The sequence below is a fragment of the Oreochromis niloticus genome, linkage group LG6 (genome assembly GCF_001858045.2).
Source record: "Oreochromis niloticus isolate F11D_XX linkage group LG6, O_niloticus_UMD_NMBU, whole genome shotgun sequence".
Lineage (NCBI taxonomy): Eukaryota > Metazoa > Chordata > Actinopteri > Cichliformes > Cichlidae > Oreochromis > Oreochromis niloticus.
In genome coordinates, this window is record NC_031971.2 from 27,414,884 (window position 1) to 27,429,564 (window position 14,681).

The following is a 14,681-nucleotide window of genomic DNA, read 5'->3' on the forward strand; positions in this document are numbered from 1 at the left end:
TGAGGCCTTTCAGTGTGCCGTTTGTGTGGGGTCTTCAGCTTCCTCCCACAGAGCAAGTAACATTAATAATATTCGGAGGATATAAAGGGACAGTCACCAATGTACTGACCAATTTACTTGTGTTTTATTATAGCAGTTTCAGTCCTCTATACCTGTGTGGTATCGTGTTGTATTTTAACTTAATATTTGAACTAAACTACAGTTTACTAATACGGTAAGACTGTTTTCTTAACTGCTTGTTCCATTATTGTGAACAGTCTTTGAACCTTCAGGAAACCAGAATCAAAAGTGCCATCAACAACCAGAAAAAAATACAATATAAATATTAGAGAGGGATTCCATATCTTTTAATAGAAATGTAGAGAGAAATCCAAAAGGTTCCTCTGTGACCGCTGTGTAGCCACCAATTACACACAGATAAATAAACCTGATATAGCCATGTCAGCGCCTTGAATGTACTGAGCAGAGACTGTAGGATCAGTAAGGGCTGAGTTAGCAAAGTTAGGAATACGAACTCTTGTGGTACATGTATACACACAGTGGGTTCATGTGCACCTCTATCCCAAAAAGTCTCTTATTTTTGGACCGCTCTGAGAAAATATGTTTCACAAGTACGTTCGTGACTGTCATTGTGTTTTTAAAAGAAATGCAAAATCAGGCAGGTGTTCCAAACAGCAGGGGCATTCAGATGTTGTCAGCTGCAGATATGTATCTGAATAGAAAGTTTTTGATCTCTGAGATGTGCATGGTCTCTTTGATGGTTGTGTCTCTGCTGCGGACCTGAAGGAGGCCACTTTCTAACGTGTTCTCACCGATGATGATGGTGAAAAGAACGCCCATCTCATCGTATCTGCAACGCGTCCACACAGAAATACAGAAACACAAGTTTAAAGAAAGGTAAAGTTACTCAGTTTGCATTATGTGCTGATTTAACGGCATTTACTTGGCATTCAGCTGCTCCATTGATGTTGGCAGAGTTTCAAGATATCCAGGCCACACAGAGATCTTAGCTTCCAGGAACTCCTGCAGAAGGCCTTCACAAATCTGAAGAAATATATTTAAAACACTTTTAATGCAATTTGATGCAACACCACAGAAGAAACACATTCAATCAGATCCTTTTAAGCTGAAAAATGTATATTTGCATGGAAAAACTCCACGAAGAAAAAGCATGTAACATGTACTTCATGTTTTCATTACCTGCCTCAGCTCCACAGTGGCTCCTCTAGCAATATTTAAAGCCACTTTAATGGGAGCCAACACTGGATGCAGCTTCAGGACCTGAAATCAACAGTGCAACAAATCTCAGAGATAGTAGTCACGCCATAAATAGGAAACCCGCGAAAAGGTTTTTCTGCATATGCAGCGAGCTGTTAAGCACAATCACCTTTCTTTGGTGCAGCTTTTGCTTGCTCTCTTCTCTCTTCAGCTGCTGGAGTGAGTTGGACAGAAACGCCATCGCACCACGGTCCATGTTTGCGGTAATGGAGACGACATGAGGAAGAGACTTTCGTCCATCTCGATGCTGAAAGACATCGGGTAAGAGAGATGACACTGCGTGTGATTAAACTGAAGAAAAGCAACAGACGAGCAGCTGCCCATGTTTCTTATGAGACCTGGTGGTTCTTCTTCCTAAAGTCGTTTAGTTCAACTGAGATTTCTGAAAGCCTCTATCAGCTGGGAGCTAAGGGAATTTTTGACATCAATTTGACTTCCTGTTTTAAGACATGTGCCTCATCAGAGAACCAGAGCCTCTGCAATAGCAGCTTAGGAGCACGACCGAACCTCGATCCTGACTTAAAGCACACTCTAAAAGAAGCAGACGGACCTGCAGTTTGGACCGGTCTCCTTTGTGTATGTGCAGCAGCTCGGCATCTCCTCGACTCCACAGTGTCTCCAGGACCTCCTGACCCCACGGGAAGTTGTAGATGATCCTCACACCGCGAGATGCCGCCTGTTCGAGCTCCTCCTGTTGGACTTCATTGCTGCTGAAGTCGGACGGGGAGAGGGCAAACTGGATAAAGAAAATGAAACAAAGAGAAAAGCTGAGTTATTAATGTTTGTAGTTTATAACGCTGGGAAAGTGTTCTTACTGGAAAATACACATTTATGCACTGGTGCATCACACAGTTTTAAATTTGTCTGAGATGTTTCCCTCCTCAAAGACTCACTTTTCTCCACCACTTCAGCCTCTGTCGTGTCCAGTGGTCCAGCCACTGGGACGATGTGCGAGGAGAGCAAAACCACACTAGAGATGTTTGGGTGACCTCAGCTGAGCTGACAGAAAACAGAACATACAGTGTGTTAATATGACATACTTACCTCATAAGGTCTGAAAAAAGGTTAATGTGAACTCATGAAATACTGTATTAACATTAAAAAGCTAGCTCAGATAAACAATATAAAGAAACAAAATCCCAGTGAAGTCTGTTTGAATTTTTATTTTTCATAAGTGTACCCACACAGACACTCACACAGATTAGAAACAACAGAGAAATCCTCACCAACCAGAGCCTTCTGCAGGCTGGAAGCACAGACCCGTTTCAGCCAGACCAAACGGCAGCTTCCTGTACACCAGCTCTAACGAGGGGACAAACTGCTCCAAGGCACCTGGAAAGAAAACACAACACGCGTGAACCATCAAGACTAATTTGAAAAAAATTATTTTAGTTTTTTAGTTTTACAACAATGTAAAAGACAGAGACATGTTAAAGAGAAATGTTACTAGCTGAATTTCAGAAGCTGATGAGCACTTTCACACATCACTGAAGTCCTGACAGTATCCTTGACATGGTATTTCAGCTCTTGCCATCATCTTTCTTACTTACTGAGTTTACTACAGTATGAAAATAATATTCCAAGAACAGCTCTTGTTTCCATTCACCTTACTCAAATAAAAGTACCACAGTGCTGGCATCAAACTGCACTTAAAAGTATCAAAAATATCCATAAACCATTAAAAGAAATACATGGAAGATCATAAATGCAATAACGTGAAGCAGTTGGTACACCGTGTCTTTGCTTGTAGTTTATAAATCATCTGTGGTGTCATTACTTTACTGTGCTGTGTAATGCTAACTCTCAGTATAGAAATAAAAACGTGTATGTTAAGCTCTATTATCATCATTATTTATTACAGGTGTGTGAGGCAGCTTACCTTGCAATAAGTTTGTTCTCATACTTGGCGACATCTGCAGGAGCATGCGCACTTCCTCGGCGAGCCGCTCCTTGCTTAGCTCCTTCTGCCCAAGTCTCTGTTTCAGCAGTTCACATTCAACAATCCTCAGCTGGCCCTGTCCACCTGTAGGTGCTTCCCTGCTGCTGCTGCTCAGGGTGTTAATCCCAAAAATCTGAGCTCCGGACCTAGTCACTGAATGCCACCACTGGTCCAGCAGATTTCTCTTGAGCTCCATGCCCAGAGGTCCATAGCTGCAGCACAGCCCGCGCTGAAACAGCTCCACGTTGGCGTGACCAGGAGAAACAAAGAACCTGTCCACGCAGAGCTGCAATAACGTAGTGACCTGGTCCACAGTCTCAGTCTGGGATGTGCTGCAGCGTCTCCAGCTGTGCTGCTTCAACGTCACAGTGAATGCACTTCTAGACAGGATGTTTCTTACACACCGAGTAAACATGATGAAGAACCCGCTTCAGATAAAGTTTCATTAGGAAACAACAAGCTTTAAACCCTGTAGACTTAAAATATTCGCTAAGCGCACGGTCCTAACTGGCCGCATACTGGAGTGAAAAGAGAAAAGATGAGTGCATACGGTGGTTTGAATAGTACATGTGAACTGGGCTCACTGTGTTAAACTCCCAATGAAAGCTAACTTTAGCGAACCTTGCTAAAAGCAGCGTCTACAAATACAGACGGCTGTCGGTGCATTAAGAGTCGGACAGTTTCCCCGCTGTCACACAACTAATGTCCAATTAGCCGCTGCTCACACTTCACATCTCATAGGAAACACATATAAGTGTTAGCAACGCATCTGTTACATGTGGTGTGTGATCCGGAAATTAAATCCTTATATCCGGGTAGAGGAGACTTTCAAAATAAAACGAAAACGTCTACATCCTTCACCGATTCAGTGTTTTGGGTGCTTTTCTGGCTGACAGATTAAACTTAATTTGGAAGTGAATGGAGGTGGTGAGTGAGTCTGTACCCATTACTGTACAAAAACAAAAACAGCAGTTTAATCTAAATTGATTTTTTTCAGTTCATTTATCCGATTATAGTGTACACTATGATTATAAAACTACAAAAAATTTAAATTAAAAAAGGATACTTGTAAAAATTATAATATAGTTAATAGAAATGACTACACCTCTGATTTACCTTTAACCAATCTTTGACCTTTACCGTGAAAGGTTTAATATGTGTATTTGATTTGATTTGAAAGTGTGTTCCTTAGATGACAAACCTTTATTGAAAAAGCTGTCTAAATTTAGTTCTGCAATATAGTAATTCACCGTCGTCTGTCACTGTGCTCATAATAATGCGATTATTACGCTGTTTTTTTTATTATCCATTATTAGTTTGATAATATAAATTGCTTATTTATAGATAGTGATGCTTGTGCCCAAACTGTCATACAATAGACAGATAAATAGAGCGCCACTTTGCATTTTATTATTAATTTCTGTCCTGTCTTCCTCCCCTTAACCCAAACAAAAAAAACAAAAAACAAAACAGGCAGCCATGGGCCAGAGCCAGAATATTCTGGAAAGACTGCATCGCTCAGCTGGCTCGGGAACTCCTTGGTGTTCCCTAGAAAGAGCTGCAGGTTGGTGAAAGGTTTAAAGCTTTGCATTTAATGTGTTGTCCCAGTGACCCAGAGAATCAACAGAAAAATGGATGGATAAATGGGTGAAATTTAACAAAAAAACCAAAACAACAGCGGAACAGAGCTCTGCCAGTTTCCCTGTAGCACCACTCAGAGGTGTCAAAATCAAAATCTACCCCCCACCACCACCCAAAAATAACAAAAACACCAAAATCCCCAAATAGAGAGAACACAGACACACAAGGTTACCATCTTTTCTTATTTTTATTGAAAAGGGCCACACGCACCCCTTTTATAGATGATCTCCATAACATCACTTTAGGCATACCACAAACTGAAAACACTGTATTACCTAGTAAAAATAAATTACTGAGGAATGTAACAAAAAACAAACAAAACAAAAAACCAAAAATAGTCAAGGAAAAGTGCAGCAATCATGGTTGCACTATAGGAGACGTATTTATGACTCCATGTAATGCTCTGGGTTTATGGAACAATTCCAACCCTGCTGTAAGCAAAACAAAGTTAAACAGTACAAAGGATAATAATATTAATAATAATAATAGTAATAATCATCATACTGTAAGATTTCAGGACTAAACAAAAATCATGTTGGTTCCATTTATTGTGCATATATCATATCTACTGAGGGAAGGGTGGTGGCATGGTGTAGGGCACCATTGGTGGTGGTGGCGGCGCCTGCTGGGCCTGTGGGGGCGGTGGCTGGGAGTTGAATGGGAATGGTGGGTGGTTCATACCATTCTGAGCGGCCCTCTGCATACCCCCAAACTGAGGGGGACCCTGGAAGCTTTGGTTACCAAAGCCACCCACCTGGTTTGTAGGAGCGCCAAAATTACCCTGTCCATTGCTGTTGCTGTAATTGCTGCTACCATAGTTACCACTAGAGTTACCACTATTGCCTCCATAGTTGCCACCATTTTGGGCCTTACTGCCACCAAAGGAGCTCTTTGGCCCATTGCCGAACCCTCTGTCGCTGTCCCTGTAGCTGCTACCACTGAAGTTACTCCTCCCACCCCCAGAATACCTATCCCGACGATCATCCTTGTAGCCACCTCTTCCCCCCCTTCCACGACCTGTGTGAGACAAAGGAGAGAGAAGGAAGGGTGGGTTAAAACACCGTGGCTGTGGCACCAAGACACAGAAACCAGCATCAGGGCTGCTATGAGAAAGTAAAAAAAAAAAAAGAAAAAGTCACAATTAAAAAGTAACACAATTACTTTATTAGATCTAATTACTTTATTAGATATAAGGAAAAACACCTAATAACTGATAGAAGAACAAATTGCAAAGTTCAGTAAGGATAATAACAATCTAGAGCTCTACTTTGAAGTCAGTTTATTTTCCCCATAAAATCAGATTTGAACATTATAATAAGAAACATTTCATGCTTATTTTCCTTTATTAATATCCATTCTTGTACTGTACTGGAGTAGCTACACCTGTATGCTGTGTCAACCTTTAAAGTGGAACTACTATGCTTTTCCTTAACAATAACACCTCTCCCTTATCCCCCCCCCACCACACACACACACAAATTGTAGGTGCAGCCCCGTGATGGGGGTGAGAGAGAGAACGAGAGAAGTAAATTACAATCAATATATTAAAATATGAAAAGAAAAAAACCCCTTTAACCTTCAGTTTTATAACTGAGTTTTAAATGGTCAAATATGAAATAAAAATGATAATAATTACAATAAATATATTTATGATGACCTATGTTTGATGCTGAAATGTCAAAAGAACTAAAATGGAGACGTGCCAACCAGATGCTGGAGATAAAACTTAAGGTGTTGGCGAAGCTGTGCTCAGAGTCCCAGCGTATGCCTGAAATGACCATATTAGGCATATCCGTCTCTTGTATAGGTCCAGGAACAATGAAAACTGAAAATGAGTGTTTACAGCAGTCTAAACCCTTTAGCTTTTATTTAGAGACTAACTCCTGATACTTGGATCTCAGTTTTTGAAAAAGAATAACTGGTTCACTTTAAATCGCCTCTCTAATAACATCATTGATCAATAACAAAAACTGAGTATCTACTCATCAGTAAGTCTAGCTCATGTTTAAATCCTAATGTAAATAAGAATGACATTTTACCTCCTCTGTCCTCTGCCATCTGGATCAGCTTGGGGTTAATGGCCTGGTTGGCCTCGCGGAGCACAGAGATCAGGTCACTGGCCTGTTTCATGTTGTTGGGGGTGAAGAAGGTGTAGGCTGTGCCCGTTTTTTGACTTCGGGCTGTGCGTCCAATGCGGTGGATATAATCCTCGGAAGAGTTAGGGTAGTCATAATTGATGACAAATTTCACATCCTCCACATCTGTGAAAGTGTTGCAGTGTGGCAAAACAAAACAAGGAGGCCACAAAGGATTTTGCACACCACAACAGCCAGATCAAAGGGAAAAGTTAGCAACTGGGAAGGCTGGGGAAGAAAAGTGACTGTTAGCCTGTGGAGGAAACACGTTAAAACATCAGAATTGCGTACAAGTCTACTCCATGGGAATACTACTGTGGGAAGAGAGAAACGATGCACACTCCAGTTGCTTACCATAATCAAAAGACATGATTCTCCCTTTTGTTAAACAAGGGAGAAAAAAAATGGATTTAAGTCTTACCATTAAGGAGTATGCATTCACTAGTCCTTTCCCAATGCAGCGAAATCCCCCACAAATTGTCAAGTGACATCCAGGAGCTTCTACGCAGTTGGGCCACGATATGCACTGGGGCCTCCTCGTGCCAATATAGGACCATTGAGTGGTACATTTTTGCATGTCCAGGCTTTTCCCAGTACACTCTCAAAAGAAGCTTGTTATTAAAGGCCACACTGCACGTCTTGCCAAGACAAAATAGACCGAGTACTAATTTAAACAGGGGCCCGCTTCAAAAACCATAAAAAAGAGCCAAACATTGAACCCTGTGGGACCCCTGAGCGAACACAGAACAATTACCACCACCCCCACCCCCTTCATCAGTATCATCAAGGCAAGATCTTCCAAGAAGCCAGTGTTCACTTGAGAAAATGTCTCTTGTTGGCAGGTCTCGACATGACTATAAAACGCAGGCGAGGGAGGAACTTTGGTTTGAGCTGACTCTCTCTTTTTCGATTCACTAGATGCTCCCACTACCCCCTAAACACATGTGCCAGGTCTCCTCAATTTTCAGAGACATGATTTCAAACTGCTCTCTCCATTTTCAAGGAATCCAGCACTTTGACGGGAAAAGAAAACAACTGAAAGCTTTGACAAGCTCACACCCATGCTATGTGATACAAGCTCCGAAAGGTAACAATTGTTCCAAATCTCAAACAGGTGACTTGCAATACAGCGCTCTCTAACACAACAGCATGCAAGGCAAAAGTCACAGCATCAAGCATATCTTTGTTTTTTTTGTTTTTTTAAACGTTTGAGTTGGAAACAGCTGGATGGCATTTGTCAGGTGAAATCCATGGACAGAGAACAGATGTGTGCGTTTTTCAACAACATATCAGAGACAAAGGCTTAGCCACACAGCCTTTGAAGATCACTGGCACACAAGAGCTTTCACCTCTCTAGGCCCACTGGGTGGCAAGCCAGTTGAGCAATTCCAATATGTCATCCTGCTCCCTCTCGAGGCCTGGGACTGTCATGCCTAGCGCCTGCCACAAAGACTCCACCTTAAGGTGAGGAAAAACTCAGAAAATGCATAGAAAAGTTAAAGAAAGCAAAAGCACTTTCTTTAAAATAAGTGTAACACTGATAATAAAGTAGTACTATTCAATGCCATACTGACCTAAGCCGCGGGAGGCCACATCTGTAGCAATGAGAATCGGGGCTTTGCCATATCTGAATTCTGGAAGCAAAGGGACTTAATTGAGTAAAATATAGAGTAACAATGATTGTTTCCATATTAAAACCCAAATCCACTTTTATTAACATGACACAAAATCATATATCTTACCGTTAAGGACCCAGTCCCTCTCCTGTTGGCTCTTGTCTCCATGGATTCCCATTGCAGGCCACCTGTCACACACACACACACACACACAGTCAGCCCAGATTAGTCCACTGTGGAGCATGTGTTGCAGCAATCTTGAAATGCCTGTAGGCTCTTACTTGCGCAGTTACTGTGAACATTTATCTAAAGTAACTTTAATTTTATGTGTTTCTTGGTCAAAACCTGCATGTATATTTACAGCAAATGTGACACATGTTACTTCAAATATTTGCTGAACTTGACTGTAAATACGATTAAAAAAAATTAAGGATATGGACTCCTTACCCATCTCTCCTCATCCTCCTGGTGAGCTCATCACAACGTCTTTTGGTCTCCACAAAAATAATGGTCTTGTTCTCCTTTTCACTCATGATCTCCTCCAGCAAACGGATCAGTCTTACAGAGAGCAGACAACAGAGAAAGTCTACTCATTATTCATCTACTGGCTGAATAAAGTTCTCTACCAATTTAAAGCACGTAAATTTACGTTTTGTGTTTAAACGGTTAAGCTAAAATATTATGAAGATGGTATGAACACAACAGGATTAGAGCCATTTTAGATTTAATAAGACATTTTTCTTTATCTACAGTACATAATTAAATATAGAACACAACTGGATTTTTCATGTTTAAGCACTCATTAAGGGTGGTATAAAGCATTTACTCACTTGTCCTCCTTCTCAAGGTCATTGCAAACATCAACTATCTGCAGGATGTTATGATTGGCACTGAGCTGCAGTGCTCCAATATTGATCTGGACATAGTCCTTCAGGAAGTCCTCAGCCAGCTGACGAACTTCCTTAGGCCAGGTGGCGCTCCACATCAGGGTCTGACGATCTGGCTGGTGGAGAACAAAAAAATAAATAAAAAATTTTACCAACACAGGTTTACTTGATGTATTCTGGTTCAGTTCTGAGGTCTTCTTTCGTCGAATTTTTGAGGCCCTTGCCCTTAAAAGACTATGCAAATTACATATCATATGAAACCACTAAAATAGTTGCCATCTTTGTGGCATGAAAACCTGTTTTGACACAGATTCTCAGAAATATAATGTTAACTGTCTGCAAAGCAAAAGCAGAAACAACCTACCCGAATTTGGTCCACTATTTTGCGGATCTGAGGTTCAAATCCCATGTCCAGCATGCGGTCAGCTTCGTCCAGCACCAGATAGGTGCAACGACGCAAATTAGTCTTACCGCACTCCAGGAAATCAATGAGACGACCCGGAGTAGCGATGCAAATCTCGACACCTTAAACAAAAAACGACAAAATAGTTTTTTTAAACTTAAAACCAATACAATTAAACTGTAATCCTTAAAGAAAAACTTTAAAGAAAATATACCTCTTTCAAGGTCCCTGATTTGGGGCCCTTTGGGTGCCCCGCCATAGATGCAGGTGCTCTTCAGACGGGAGGCCCTGCCGTATTCAGCCGCCACTTGCTGCACCTGTTGGGCCAGCTCACGGGTTGGTGCCAGCACCAAGCACTAAAAAAACGATTTACATTCTTTTTAAGTCTCAACATTTCAGCTGTTTTTCCACATGACAAAAAATATGGATGACACATGTTTATAGATTATATATCAAAAAGTGTGGGTCTTGAAAGTACTGTAGATGGGTAGCAAAAAGTCATAAATGGAAGAAAATGTATTTTTAATTATTTTTTTGTTTGAATTAAAACGTAAATATTTAATATAAATAATTTTTCATTTTAGAGTCAAACTTGTGTCTTGTCAAGAGATGGAAAAAACTAAAAGACTGCAGTGGCTATGAGGATGTAAAAAGGCATCAAGATATATAAATGAATCAGTGAAAACACAAAGGAGGAAAGATTTTCAGATTTCAAAATGGCAGTCAAAAGGATGGGATTGGCTGTTTTACACAGCAAGACTTTACTTACAATAGGCCCATCTCCATGCTCCAAGAATGGCTGGTGTTGGATGTGCACAATTGCAGGCAGAAGGTACTAAAAAGAGGATGAAAAGGAGTGAATTTGCATGTAATGCAACTATTAATACATAACATTACATCAGTGTTTTGAAACAATAAAGAGTTTTCTGCCATATCTCCTGTAACTCCATAACATCAGTGGTGTGAATTTCTTGCAAAAGACAGCAGTGTTAACATGGTTTTAAGTCAAAACATTTTGTCCTAAATGAATATTTTACAACTCATAGCATCTGGTCAGTCTCAACGGAGTCACTCTTACACTTAATAGAATAAAGAATGTAAAATCAAAGATTGGCTAAATTCACCAAACAGAAAAACACATATAAGACAATCATGCTATAAAAAATCTATACTGTATTATGTTTTAAAATGCTTTGGAAAGCCAAAGTAACCACATAGCACCATTAATTTTATTCACCATCTTGGCTGAAATGGTTAAAAAAATAAAAATAAAAAAATAAAAAATTCTAACTGTATTAAACTTACTGCAAGGGTCTTCCCAGAGCCAGTCTGAGCAATTCCAACCATGTCTTTGCCACTCAGGGCTACGGGCCACCCCTGAGACTGGATTGGAGTTGGTTCAGTCCAGTTTTGTTTGACAATTACATCCATAACGTAGCCTGAGGAAGCAAGACATGCAAGTTTAGTAGCTGGAAGTTGAAATATCAGCATAGGGTAATAGAGCAGACAGGCAGTTCTTAATTATTTAAGCAGCATGAATTTGTACTCACTTGGAAATGCAGCTTCGTGGAACTTTACAATCGGTTTGGGGCAATCTCTGCCTTTAACTGTCACTTCTTTGCTTCTTCGGTACTGTTCAACCTCTTGCTGGAATTCCAAAAAGAAATAAAAAGACACAAGTTCACATTAAAGCAGCAATACCCAGTGAAATCGTGTATAATTTAAGAGCTTTAAGTTTTATGTTTTTTCTTTCCTAGTTAAAAAAATAAAGAAAATAATGCAAAGTCAGGCCTTACAAGTGGTCTGCGGGTGACATCTGGGTGCTCCTGGTAGAAGTTCTTTTGAAACTTGGGAAGCTCATCGAGGTTCCAGTGCTTCTTTCGCAGCCTCTCCCCAGGGTTACCAAACTTTCCAGGAGGAGGTCCGCCCCTATTGCCTCCTCCTCCACCACCAAAACGAGGAGGCCCACCGCTATATCTTCTTGTGGAAAAAAAAAGAAAAAGAAAAGATACAACATTTTTTTTTTTTTTAATAAAAAGTACCCTTTTTAAAAAAAACAAAAAAAAACAACAACAGTTAACTGCTTAGCCATACCTATAGAAATTTTCTTAAGGATGCAAAATGAAACACTGTAATTGTTTAAATAATTGAAGTGGTAGGAATCTGGACTTTTGGCTTATACTATGAATAAAGTTAATCGCAGCATCACTGCTGGGGTTTTGGCCTGTTTTGTCAACTTTCTTTGATCGCAGCGCTAGATGTAATTCCTGTCTCCAGAATTTTAGCGTACCATAAGGAAACAGCCTTTGTAAAATATTTATAAAGGCATTTGTTACACAAAACACAATCTTCCTATTATATCCATCTTCTATGTATTTATTTACTGGAAGAAGAGGTTTGTAAAACCTAAATATTTACTTTACAGAAAATCAACACCTGTGGAATTTTGGGGAAAATGGAAAAGTGATATGATGGAAGATATGCTTTATATTGTTTTTGAAAATAACAGCATTCACCAAAAAAGTACCCATAGATGAAAGAAATGACAGCAAATAAATTCATTAAATGGAATGAACACAAGTCTAGGACCAAAAATTTATAGGTTGAATCTTTTCACTATTTCTTTAGAGGTTTTACCCAGAGCCGAAGAATACAAACTGGCTCTGTGAAATTTTAAGCTCATTTTGGTATTTATGGTGTAATTTACATTATTATAATATACTTTTTTTAAAATCAAATAGTCAGACAGTGTAAAAACAAACCAACAAAGACTTTTGCCAAAGGAGGTCACACACAGTGCTTTGGGAAAACAGACAAACTTTTCCAGATGCCATCTTAACCAATGATTTGCACCTCTATTTAAACAATTTGATTTAGATCCCTTTTTAAAATAGTTAATAATTGATTTAAAAATGTGATATGTGGTGTGTGAACGTTTACAACTTTTTAAGTAGGGCATGGTAGAAAGTTTAAGAACCACACCCTTAATTGTACATGGACTGATCTTTCACACAGACTGGTCAAGACAACCGGAAAACAACAACAAAAAGCTGTTACGTCAAATGCATAGGTATAACAGGTTAATACTTACATATGAAATGTACTTTACAAAATTAGATAAAGCAGTTAAGATTATTTCTCTCTCATAAACAATTCTATAAAAGGGGTAAACTTACTACTAGGTAGTACACTAAGACAATCAATTTTTTTTTTTTTTTTTTTAAAAAGTGGGGCTCAACGTCATTGTGTAGCATGAATTTTTAGGAAACAGTTTTTGGAAAATATTTTAATTTTAAAGTCCTTTGGTAAAATGTGTTATGTAAAGAAAACTTAAAACTGTAATCATCATCTTTATGTAACGATGGCTTTTATGTCCCGTTTATTTATGTATTTTTTATTTAAGAATATTTATTCCTTGTAGCCTTTGTTTTTGATGAAAACTAGTAATGAATAAGCTAAGGCTTCAGCCTGCATCTTTTCAGTATACAATCTATGTTCTTTCCGTTTAATTCAATCCTTTGCCGTTCTGTTTTTATTTTTTATTTTTATGGTCATTTAATTGATTGTCATTCTTGAGAAACTGCCAATAACAGTCTGTTGCAGTAATTTTACAAGTACATTTCACCAAAACAAACGCTAAATAATGACAAAAAATCAAATGAAAAAAGTTTCATAAACAGTCCTACATTATATATATTTAACTTTATATTATTATTGCATATTTATACAACATCATGTTTACTAACATTGAAAGCCCATATATAACTATGAATGCTGTACAGGCTGAACAGGTTCAAACCGCTTATGCGGGGCCATTTTTGAATACCGCTTCCGCATAAACAATAACATGTCACACCACCGAGCCTGACGTGACCCGGTTAACACACGGTTAAACTGGGCTGTTATGAGGTTTCGTTTTGCCTCCAGTGACAGAAAACGACTCGTTAGTAATAATTTGGGCCTCTGCGACATAAATCTTGCACTCTCAAGAGGAGACACTTCTGCGTCACATGCTCCGGTAACGGGAAGGCTGCCGTGCAAACGCCGACACGGAGCCGCCGTTCGCTGCCATTTTATCTCCAAACGGCAAGGAAATGGATTGCATTACACTGACAGGGCGCCGCCCGCATAGACACAAGCGTACATTCTAATAGACGTCTTTACTTACTAACAGAAAGGCGACAATAAACCACGAACCCCTCGCAGTGACATTTGTTTTGAGACGTAAGACAGCGCTGCAGCCAACGGCCGAATGCTACACTTGGCATTTTTTGCTAACATTAAGAAAACCCACACTTACCCTCGGTCTCTGCCACGATCTCTGTCTGAAAAACCTGGCATTGTGTTGTAGACTGCTGTGAAAAAAATGGGATAAGAAGAAATATCTGCTGCCGGCCTATAAAACAGGCGAAAAATCTACGAGCTGAAAGCGCACCGGCGAAATAAAAAGAAAATGCCGGCAGACAAAAGTCTGTCTACCGAGACGGAAACGAGGTCAGACGGGACGGATAACATTTGTATCAATGCGCGTTTTTCGTTCGTATTCACTGTGGTACTATTTTATGTTCGCGTTCGGGGCTGTGACGTTTATTTCTACAGTAGATCCATACCGGTGCTTTCTTTCTTTCTTTCTTTCTTTCATCCATCCACCCCGTTGATATCAGTGACGTAATGCTAAAAACAAAAGCATTTTTTCTGAGAAGTGTATGATAATTGAACAGTAGTGCAACTACCTCCGCCAAAGTGAATAAAGTTTAAAAAAAAAAATCTACAAGCCTTCCA

At 39.6% G+C, this 14,681-nt stretch overlaps 2 protein-coding genes across 4 annotated transcripts; both read right to left on the reverse strand.

Annotated features, from left to right (window-relative positions):
• Window positions 1-325: 325 nt before the first annotated feature.
• Window positions 326-4,025, reverse strand: polg2 (polymerase (DNA directed), gamma 2, accessory subunit). 2 transcript variants are annotated; one of them, XM_003447969.5, is made up of 8 exons: window positions 3,158-4,025; window positions 2,505-2,610; window positions 2,172-2,277; window positions 1,829-2,014; window positions 1,388-1,525; window positions 1,201-1,281; window positions 944-1,044; window positions 326-850 (listed from the first exon to the last, which is right to left on the reverse strand). In XM_003447969.5, the coding sequence occupies exons 1-8, from the start codon at window positions 3,630-3,632 to the stop codon at window positions 685-687; spliced, it is 1,359 nt and encodes a 452-aa protein (XP_003448017.1). In that variant the 5' UTR covers window positions 3,633-4,025; the 3' UTR covers window positions 326-684. The 2 variants fall into 2 exon arrangements, with proteins under 2 accessions (XP_003448017.1, XP_013123753.1); XM_013268299.3 differs by lacking the exon at window positions 3,158-4,025 and adding an exon at window positions 2,829-3,082.
• A 1,001-nt stretch (window positions 4,026-5,026) lies between these two features.
• LOC100700743 (probable ATP-dependent RNA helicase DDX5) lies at window positions 5,027-14,411 on the reverse strand. Of its 2 annotated transcripts, none has more exons than XM_003447970.5 (13): window positions 14,200-14,411; window positions 11,696-11,876; window positions 11,450-11,546; window positions 11,205-11,338; window positions 10,669-10,734; window positions 10,114-10,255; window positions 9,861-10,021; window positions 9,440-9,612; window positions 9,057-9,167; window positions 8,736-8,797; window positions 8,568-8,627; window positions 6,898-7,119; window positions 5,027-5,875 (listed from the first exon to the last, which is right to left on the reverse strand). In XM_003447970.5, the coding sequence occupies exons 1-13, from the start codon at window positions 14,238-14,240 to the stop codon at window positions 5,424-5,426; spliced, it is 1,902 nt and encodes a 633-aa protein (XP_003448018.1). In that variant the 5' UTR covers window positions 14,241-14,411; the 3' UTR covers window positions 5,027-5,423. The 2 variants fall into 2 exon arrangements, with proteins under 2 accessions (XP_003448018.1, XP_005470257.1); XM_005470200.4 differs by having other exon boundaries at window positions 11,696-11,879.
• Between the last annotated feature and the right edge of the window lie 270 nt (window positions 14,412-14,681).